Raw genomic sequence first — 10,492 nt, 5'->3', positions numbered from 1 at the left:
CTAGCCTGGGCAATACAGCGAGACTGTGTCTCAAAAATAAATAAATAAATAAATAAATAAAATAAACTTAGTGTTATTATTTATTTGTAGGCCATTGAGTCAAAGCTCAGGTTCTGGAGTTAGAACTGTATTCTGTGCAGTGGCTCATGCCTGTAATCCCAACGCTTTGGGAGGGCAGAGTGGGAGGATCGCTTGAGGGCAGTCGTTCAAAATCAGACTGGAAAAAAGAAAAGAAATTAGTTGGGTATGGTGGTGAGCCTCTGTAGTCCCAGCTACTCAGGAGGCTGAGCTGGGAGGCTCCCTTGAGCCCAGGAGTTTAAGGCTGCAGTGAGCTATGATAGGAGCAAAAAAAAAAAAAAAAAAAAAGGAACCGGATTTTATCTGAGCTGTGGTAACTTGCTAGCCATGTGACCTTAGGCAAATCATGTTGCATCTCTGAACACCATTTTCCTCACCTGTAAAATGGAGGAAGTAATACCTTTGTTGCTCGGATATGGCGAGAAATAGAAATAAAATGTATAAAACAACTGGGACAAAAACAGCCCTCAATAAATGATAGCTGTTAGTTTATCAAATAATTGTTTTAATTATTTTTTCCCCTGGCCCTTTCTTAGCTGAGGGTTCGGAAAAGCATCTGTTGCTCCTTAAGGTTTTTTTTTTCTGCCCTGACCAGAGCTTCCTATTATTTAGAAATATTCTGGTCACCTGCCTCTGGTGGCGGCCGCGCCGCTGGCCCTGCGGGCTACGCTGAGGCCCCGCTCTTTGGGTATTTACGGCGCGCGGCCGCCCCAGCTTGTGCTCAAGACAGCGCTTCCAGGTTCAGTTTCAGGGTCTCGCCGGCAGCTCCAGCCGGCGGGCGCGGAGCGGGCAGTGGGGCCCGGACCGCAGGCTCCTCTGGGGGCCCCGGAGTTGGGAAGCGGCGTCCGGGAGCCCCCGGAGGAGGATGGGCTGTAGACACAGCAGGCTGAGCAGCTGCAAACCCCCGAAAAAGGTAAAGGGCTCCGGCGGAGAAGTTTGCTTTCAGAAAGAGGAGTGCGGAATCGCTCCGCCGCAGGGGACTCGGCGCCCTGGGCTCTCTCTGGTCGGCCCAGGGTACAGGACGGAGAACCTGGAGAGGCCGGCTCAGAGACGAGAGAGGCTCTGCTGGGAGGCGCCCTTTACGCCGGCCCGAGCCGCGCCAAGCAGCCGAGTTTACAAACACGGCACCCGGGCCAGGGAACGGCAGCTGATTCCCGCTGCCTCGGGTGGGGAGATGTCGTGTGTCTGTGGCAGGTGCCCTCTGCTTTCGGTCTGGGGCTGTTCGCTGTGTGGCCATGGACAAGTGACTTGACCTCTCTGGGCCTTCGGCTTCCTTCCCCCGGGGTTAGAGGCTGATAATCTGAGGGCTGCTCGAAGAGTGTTCCACAGACTCGCAGTATCAGCATCACTGGGGACCTGTTAGAAATGCAGAATCTCAGGCTCAGGCCCAGTCTTGCCAAGACAGAAGCTGCGTTTTAACAATATGCCCAGTTGATGTTAAAGTTTGAGGCGCTGGTCTTAAGGCTCTTGCAGGCCCCAGAGCTGGTGAGTGTGGGCTGCCCTTGGGGTAGCTGGGAGGGGCCAAAGAGGGAGGAGATCTACTGCGTTCTGCAGCCCTCTCCTCCCTTCCCGTCCTTCCCCCAAGGGGCCTTGGAGCTGGGTTAGGGCCCAGGGGACAATTCTCAGGTTTCTTGCAGTGAGACTAGCTGCCCTTTGGGGTCTGACGAGCCCAGAAGGTCAGAGCCTGGAGCTAGAAAGATAGCCTCCTCAGGGACACTGTGAGGCAGAGGGGAAGAAGGACCCTCAAATTCTGGCCCCTTTTCATACCACTGCCTGCCCCCTAGCCAGGTGGGACTAGATGATCCCATAAACTTTATGATCATTCTCCCTTGAGACCCTGAGATGCCCCAAACTGTGACAATGTTTAATAGTTTTGCAATGAACTTTAGTCCTCCCTCTGCTCCTGCTTTGCTTGTGCCCCGAGTACAGGTTCTTCTGCCTAACAGTACTGTCCTAGCCTGGAGGATTCTACTCCCTGCTCTGACACCTCCTGGCTTTCCTTGCTCTCCCTTTATTACCAGATCGAAATTCTCACCAACTTCTGACCTAGAAACCCTCATGTCTTTACTCACTCCAACAGGGAAACTGAGGCTTGGCTCTATCAGTAGAAGGAAGGGGCTGGCTGACAGGGATGACAAGGTGGAGAGACCTGAGCCTTGGCCGAGACTTGTAACTGAGCAAGTGGTAGGCAGACATTAGCCCTGGGTGTAAGTCCTGGTAGTGCCACAAACATACTGGGTGACCCCAAGCAAGCCCTTGTGGCTCCCTGGGTCTCACTTTCTCCCTGTATGGGGAGTGATGAGTAGCATGATCCCTAAGCGTTTGAGAGTCTGTGTTCTCTGCACCTGTGTCAACCTTGTAGCTTGCAAAGTGGACCAAGGGTGAATTCCATCTACCCAGAGGTGGAGGAAACGGGGAAGAACCTGACCCTTCCACAAGCTGGAAGAGGAGCACAGTAAGCACAGCTTCTTTGGCTCCTGCTCCTTCCGAGAGACTTACCAGCTGTTCCTGCCTGTCCCTGGCACAGCCAAAGCTCTGAAGGGCAAGTAAAGCTGGCACAGCCTGTCTGAGTTGGAAAGGGCCTTTGAGTCTACCTGGGCTGACCCACCCACTATACAGATAGGAGGTTAAGGCCTAGAAAAGGGAAGGGGCATGACTGAGGTCACAGAGCAACGCAGAGTAGAACCCAGGTATCTAGTCCCCTAGCTCCGTGTTCTTTGTGTCCACCTCCTCCCGCTGTGCTTCCAGTGGCTTCTTGATGACTTTAGCATAAAATCTTTTACTCTTGTTGCCTCAGAGAACAGCCTGGCATGCCTTCTTGGTCCCAGCCATGCCAGGCCCCTGCCCCTATATGGCAAGATTTATGGGCTGTTTTTATTTAAAGTTCTCATCCCTGTAGGCTGTGCTCCTGCCCAATTTCTCACCCAGGTGCCAACCCCTTGGAAGGCATGAGCTCCCAAGTTCGTCCCCAACAGGCTATCAGCCCCTGGGAGAGAGGGGGACTCCAGGGATGGGATGGACAAAAATGAGCTCAGGCTACAGAGGGGTTAGGTTCTGATAATCATGACTCACCCTGCATGTTTGCAGAATGCTTTCACATCCTGCCCAGTCTCACAGAAGCCCTGGAAGCTAGGCTGAGCTGCAGAATCTTTTCCACTTTACCGAGGAAACTGAGGCTTAGTGAGGAATGATGGGTCCAAAGTCACACAGCCAGTTGGTAGCAAAGCTGTGCAGCTGAGACTGGCCTTCTGCACTCCCCATCTGGTGCTCATTGCCTTATGCAGATCATGGAGCAGGTGCTTAAGTAGATATTTGAGTGAATGAGGGACAAATAAGGGCCATGCTAGGGGTTGGCCCAGGGAGCAGTAGGAGCGTGAGGGGGTTCTTTGTGGAGAATGGTGGCGGCAGGCAGCAAGGAATGAGGCAGGTGCTTTTAGCAAGGATTATCCTGGCTAGGGACAGGAGCTTGACCATGAGGCCTTCTCATTGTCCCTCCAGGTTCAAGGATCTGGGGGTCTGCTGAGTTCTGTGGTCTATGGTGCCTGTTGGGCTTGGCCGACTAGATGTTCTAGACCACCCTGAGAGGCCTGACCTGGGACTAGGTCACTGCCTTATTGGAACAAGTTGAAATGCTGGGAATGAATGAATGGGGTTCCTGGCAGGCTGGGGGTGGGTGCTGAGGAACCATCTGGATCATGAGGTCCTGCCTAAACCCTTCTTCTTGGCAAAGACCATGGCTAATGTGGTCACATCCCCCAGGAGGACTCAGGAGAAGGCCAGGCAGAGTGGGTAGGGATCAAGGAAACAAGCCTTCTGGGGGCTTGCCGGCCACGGTGGTAAGGAGGGGCCTTCCTATCCCCAACAGGTTACCAGCCTCCCTTGGGCAATAGGGTAGGAAGCGGAGGGGGGGTGGGGAGTGGTGCAGGAGGCACCTCATGGCCAACCCCCTTCGTGTGACACTGCAGAGTACCAGGAATGATGTCTGAACTCTCCATTCCCGAAGGCTGTGGCTACAGCTCCATAGTTCCAAGCAGGACCTCTGAGAAGGGGCTCAGCACAACTGCCAAAGCTGGGCCTCAGGTGACAGGTACTTGGTGGGTCAGTCATTCAGCAGCCCTTCATGAGTACGTCCATGTAGCAAGCCAGGTGACAGAAGTGAATGATATGGAAGAGGCTGGTGCAGGCTTGGGTAATTCTGAAATCAACCAGTAGGCAACAAGGGCATGGCTAGCTTGGCAAACATTTGTGGGTCGACCACACCGGGCTCTGGGTTGGATGCTGGTTCAGTCCTGACTACATGGAAGATCCATTAAGTGACCTTAAGAGTGGCTTGGCTTCTCCATGCCTCAGTTTCCCCATCTGTAAGATAGGCGTGGTATTAGCTCCTGTGCCATAGGGTTGTTCTAAAGATTAGATGAAAGACTGTATGTGACAGAGTCTGTGATACCCTGACTAGCAAGAAGGATGCCTTTGAAAGAGATAAGGAGGCATAGACTTAATGTTATGCTTTAAGGACATCACTGCCTAGATTGTACCCAAGGAAAGTACCCCGGGACATGGGAGGTAAAGGACACTAGTGTCCTTGGAAGGCTGACGCGGGCAGGGTGTGAGGATGCAGCCTAGCGTCTGGCCTCTTCCTTTAAATCTCTGAAGTCTTGTCAAGGGGCATGGAAAGCAGCTTTTTTCTCTGTTGTTCCAGAAGGCAGCACAGTGGCCAGTAGGGGAGGCTAAATCGAGCAGATTTCTACTCATGAGGAATAAGTGGCCAAAAAAAGGCCTCAAAGGCTAGTGAGTTCCTGTCACTGGAGGGTTCAAGCAGGGGTCAGGTGGCATTTTGGCAAGAATATTAGAGGGGATGCAAACCTACGACTAGCAAATATTTATGATTCCATTAAAAAATGGAATTGTTCTGATTATTATTTTGAGTCAAAATTTCAAATTGTGGGAAAGTATAAGAAATTAAAAAATCTTTTAATCTCACAATTAAGAGATAGCCACTGTGTACATTTCAGTGTCATTCTTTGTACTATTTTTTCCTATGTATATTATAGATGTGAGTATGACTATCTGTATAAAGCTAAGAATATGTTTTATATGGTTATATTCCAGTTACTTAATATTCTTCCGGGGGCATTTTCCCATGTTAAGTAGTCCATGGAAACATGGACTTTTTAATGGCTACCTAATGTCCTGTGGCTGTTCCGTGGCTTATTTAACCAGTTTGGACACGTGGTTCTTTGCAGTCTGCACTCCTACCCTGGAAATCGATGAACATCCCTTGTGTTTTCCTCCTACCTGGGGCCAGTGTGGCTTTGGACTCAGAAAGGATCAGGGAAGGCCCCTTAGAGAGACAGCATCTTGGCTGGGTTTTGAAGGAGGGCAGGGGTTAGGCACTTATGGGGCAGGTGAGTTCCTCAGGAGGGCATCCTAGGCAGAAGGAATATGGAAGCAGCCCTTGACACCTGGTCAGGAGGAGTGGGCAAATCTGATCTTCTAGCTCGGTTGGTAGGGGCGGGACAGCTGAGGAGCATGAAGGAAAGCTGCCTCTGCAGCACTCAGCCCCCTGCCCCAACCATCATGGAGATGTTGGCATGTACATGGCCTCCGAGCTGGTGATTTTGCCCAACCTAGAAACTAATGCCCACCAATCTTCCTAGCTAAAGCCAGTACAGGCTTCCATGCACGAGGCACTCTGGAAGACCTGTGAGATTAAATACCAGACTTTTGTGTTTGGCAACCTAAAACACACTAGAATAATTCCCAATACTCTCTGCCTTTGAGATACAACCTTTGGTGATATATTTTCTGCACATGTACATGTTTTTAATTCTTTTCCTCTATTGAATTCACAGATGGCTAATATAGGTCCCCTGAGAGCCTGATGAGTTCCCAGACACCTAAGGGCTCCCATTTTGCTTCAGTTGGCTGTTAGGCTTGGGACCTGTGCTTCATGTCAGCAGTGTGTTTCTTTTTTGTCATAAAAAGGGCAGAAAAGATGAAATTTTAAATTAATTACACAGAAGCAGGCTGCTATATAAATCAAGACAGTGAAACTCTGGGTAGGAGGGGCTGCCCCCTGACATCTCAGGGTGCATAGATCAGCCAGTGAACAAGAGTCTGAGACCTGCCTGGAAAAGGAGCTCTAAGGGGTGTCAGTATGAAATTCATGAATGTTCATATTCAAAAAATAAACTTGAAGAGTGTAAGTACCCTCCCAATGAAAGGAAGAGCCTCTCAGATGACCCTGGTTCTGTCTCTGACACCTTGGGCTTCCGTCCGCACGGCTGGCACTCGGTCCTCTGCATCCTCCACCCTCAGCACTGTGAGCTGTCCCCAGTGACCAGGGGAGAGGGCCAGACTGGGAGCCCCACTGCAGCAGGACTGGCAGCGGGGAGGGAGCTCCTGCTGCCCCACCTTGGCAGAAAGAAGGAGCAAGAGAAGATCCATCCATCTTTAGCAGATCTAAACCCATCCATTACCTGAAGACAAGCCATCCTGTTTGTCTTTCCAGGTGAATCTTAATCCCTAAAAATAGTTTATCTTGTGTCACCTTATTTTCAAATCTGAACCTTCCAGAACATCTAGGCCAAACACTGTACTATACCTAAAACAGCCATCCACATCCATGCATTCCCCCCCAAGACAAGTGATATGCAGTCTGACCTACTTCCAGATTTCCTCCTCTCTCCGCAATGGAGTTTTTTTTCACTGAGTGTACAATGACCTTTGTGGCCTTCCTCGCCATTTTCCACTGCCCCATGTGACCCTGCCCCTGTGCCTTCCTTAAGGAAATGGCCTGGACATCAGAAAAGCTGTTACCTTTACTGGATTCAGTAATGTCCCCTCCTACATTTACGTTCACCCAGAACCTGTAAATGCGACATTATTTGAAATAGGGTCTTTGCAGGGGCAATTGAGTTAAAATGAGGTCACACTGGATGGGCCCTAATCCAGTGACTAGTGTCCGAACAAGAAGAGGGAAATTTGGACACAGACACACAGGGAGAAGAGCAGGGAACGAAGTGACTCATCTTCCAAGCCAGAGAACCAAGGATTGCCAGCACCCACCAGGATCTGGGAGAGAGGGAGGGAACAGATCCTCCCTCAGAGCCTCCAGAAGAGCCAGCTCGGCTGACACCTTGAATTTGCACTTCTAACTTCCAGAACTGTGAGAGAATACATTTCTGTTGTTTTCAGCCACCAAGTGCATGGTAATTTGTTACAGCTTTAGGAAACTTTCATATCGCAAGGTTAATTGCTCCTTACCCACCCTCTCACCCCCAGCCCCAACTTGCCAGCAATCAAAAACGACAGCAAGAACCCAGTGCCTCCCTTTGGAACCCAGCTTGGCAGCAGAAGAGGCGCACTGTAAACAAGGAGATGCCTGGACAGGGCCCATTGCTTTTGGACACCAGCAGCTGCATCTGTAGAGGAAAGAGCACTGGACTGAGAGTCAAGAATGGGGCCTACTTCTTTATATTTTTTATTGATATATAATATTTTACATACTTCTCGGGTACATATGATATTTTGTTAGGTGCATAGACTGTGTAATGATCAAGTCAGGGTATTTGGAGTTTCATCACCACAAGTATTTATCATTTCTATGTGTTGGGAACGTTTCAAGTCCTCTCTTCTAGCTATTTTGAAGTATACAGTTCATGGTTGCTATGGAACATTAGAAGGTAGTCCTTCCATCTGGCTGTATGTTTGTATCCTTTGACCAGCCTTTCTTCATTCCCCGCACCCCACACACACGTCCTTCCCAACCTCTGGTATTTATCATTCTAACAATGGGTCCACTTCTGCCTCTTCTGCTAACTGTTCTCTTCCCCAGCCTTGATTTCTCTGTCTGTACCATGACTCTGGTGGAGGCTTTCAGGTTCCAAGAGAGGTACCTTTTTCTTGTTGTTGTTAATTTCTTTGTATACAAGTAATTCTTTAATGCGTTGTTGCTTTAAAAATCCTAAGAATTGGCCAGGCGTGGTGGCTCACGCCTGTAATCCCTGCACTTTGGGAGGCTGAGGTGGGCGGATCACCTGAGGTCAGGAGTTTGAGACCAGCCTGACCAACATGGTGAAACCCCGTCTCTACTAAAAATACAAAAATTAGCTGGGCGTGTGGCACATGCCTGTAATCTCAGCTACCCAGGAGGCTGAGGCAGGAGAACCACTGGAACGTGGGAGGCAGAGGCTGCAGTGAGCCGAGATTGCACCACTGCACACCACTCGCTCTAGGTGACAGAGCAAGACTCCATCTCAGAAAAAAAAAAAAAAAAAAATCCTAAGAATTTAGGTAAAATGGAAGCTACCCTTCCTTGACCACAGTAATTTTAGTCCATTCTCGAGATGACAACTGTTATCAGTTTGTGCTTTTCTAGGTACTTTTTCCTGTGCATTTTTTTATCATTAGTAATAGTTGGCCGGGCACGGTGGCTCACGCCTGTAATCCCAGTACTTTGGGAGGCTAAGGCGGGCAGATCACCTGAGGTCAGGAGTTCAAGACCAGCTTGGTTAACATGGTAAAACCCTGTCTCTACTAAAAATACAAAAATTAGCTGGGCATGGTGGCACACGCCTGTAGTCCCAGTTACTGGGGAGGCTGAGGCAGGAGAATTGCTTGAACCTGAGAGGCAGAGGTTGCAGTGAGCCAAGAATACACCACTGCACTCCAGCCTGGGTGACCGAAAAGAAATAGTTTAGTTTGGATATTGGTATTTTACCAAATCCCTTTCCATCTTTGTACATAAAGGTCTACTTCACTCTCTTAAACATGTGAATGAAATGACATAGTATTATGTCCCTGAGTGTATCCAGCCAGTCCCCAGTTTACAGCGTTTCCCTACTGCAAACGGTCCTGCCCTGAGCATCCTGTGCATCCTCCTCGCCCTCACTAATAGGTACTTATTTCTGCTCACAGTGCCACTGTAGAATTGGGAGCATGCTGCATGCAACTTGGGAGGTGGCTGAGCTCTGTCATTCTCTGCTTTCAGGCAATCCTGCCCTCTCTTTTACAACCACCCTTACGCTGGCTGCTGAAGAACAGGGGATGGTGTGGAGGGCTCCGGGTTCTCACCCAGGCCTCCTGAGCATGGGCCCCTCCTTTCCTGCTCTCCAGAGAAGCCCCCTCCATGACCAGAGTTAACAGCTGAGTGTGTCAAACTGCCCCTGCCCTGCCCAGAGCAAACAAGCCGGACAGGATCGACAGAAGATGAGATAGCAAGATGACCTCACTCTGCCCCTTCTTCCCCATCCACAGCATGTCAAAACCAGAAGGGCTCTTACGTATCCCATTGCACAATTCCGTGCCATGCAGAGGAGGGTACAGAAGCACAGAAAAGGAAGGGTGCCCACCGGAGGTCACACAGCAAGCAGATGGCAAGCTAGGACCTTGGCTCTGGACTCTCAATTTGCCATTGGACTGTGAGACAGGTATCCGGGCACTCAGCCTCAGATGGCAAGCTAGGACCTTGGCTCTGGACTCCCAGTTTGCCATTGGACTGGGAGACAGGTATCTGGGCCCTCAGCCTGTCTCTTTCCCCACCCCCATCCAGCTACTGACACCATTTTCTGTCCAGCTCCTTCAGGGTCCTGCCTACCAGGCTGACCCAAATGCTAGAAATAATGTCTAGTGCTTTTGCCAGCTCCAGGCCCCCTGAGGCAACCAGAACTAGCAGACACCCTGGGAAGCTGATATGGGACAAGAAAACGGGAGCTCTAGGGAGGAAGAAAATAAATAAGGTGTATTAGAAAGGCTTTCTCTAGGCCTCAGTGTCATCGTCTGCGAAGTGAGGCCTTGCACTCAAGGCCCTTCTGACGCTTGTCCGCCGTGGTCTGGCTCAGCGGGTGCAGGGGTGTTTAAGCAGGAAGCGTTCCTTTCCTCCCCTGAGGCACCTCATCAGTCGATCAGATAGGAGCAGTGGAGACCACATCCGCCCCTGACTTGTGTGCTCTGGGGGTCCTGCAGGTGTTCAGAGCGTAGGCCGTGTCACCGGTGCAGCTGAGTGGTGCAGCCTGGCACTTCTAACTTTAAGTTGGTTGTACAGTCACATTGGACTGTCCTCCAGCCAGTGAGGAAATGTTGACCACACACTGTGTGATATGAAGGGGATGAATTAAATCTTTAATGTCCCTGGCAGTGTTTGATTTTCAATGACATCAAATTCAGGCATTACTTTGGCAGAATATCCCTGCCCATCTTAGAGATGGGGAGGCTAAGGCCTGTATTTATGGTGTTCTTCCGTCTGAGCTTCTGTAATTCGGATGTAAACACTAACATTTCTCAACAGCCCTGAACATTTAGGCCCTGCCCTTCCTCCCCGAAGGCCCTGCCTGGAGTGGGGCCCCTTGGGCCTCCACCTCCCCGCCTCCTTCCTGCCTCTACCCTCCGCCAATAGGCTCTGACTGTGGTTACT

General features: G+C 50.4%; 1 protein-coding gene across 1 annotated transcript in view; it reads left to right on the top strand.

Moving 5' to 3' along the window:
* Positions 1-821: 821 nt before the first annotated feature.
* Positions 822-10,492, top strand: part of CCDC69 (coiled-coil domain containing 69) — a 42,636-nt gene continuing 32,965 nt past the window's right edge. Inside the window, exon 1 of the mRNA XM_032158396.2 lies at positions 822-991. Within this exon, the coding sequence (XP_032014287.1) occupies positions 944-991 (48 nt within the window). The 5' untranslated portion in view covers positions 822-943. The remainder of the gene's footprint in view (positions 992-10,492) is intronic.

Source organism: Hylobates moloch, unplaced genomic scaffold, assembly GCF_009828535.3.
Source record: "Hylobates moloch isolate HMO894 unplaced genomic scaffold, HMol_V3 SCAFFOLD_6, whole genome shotgun sequence".
Taxonomy (NCBI): domain Eukaryota; kingdom Metazoa; phylum Chordata; class Mammalia; order Primates; family Hylobatidae; genus Hylobates; species Hylobates moloch.
The sequence above is the reverse complement of the archived record's forward strand: the minus strand, read 5'-3'. Positions and strand labels throughout refer to the sequence as shown.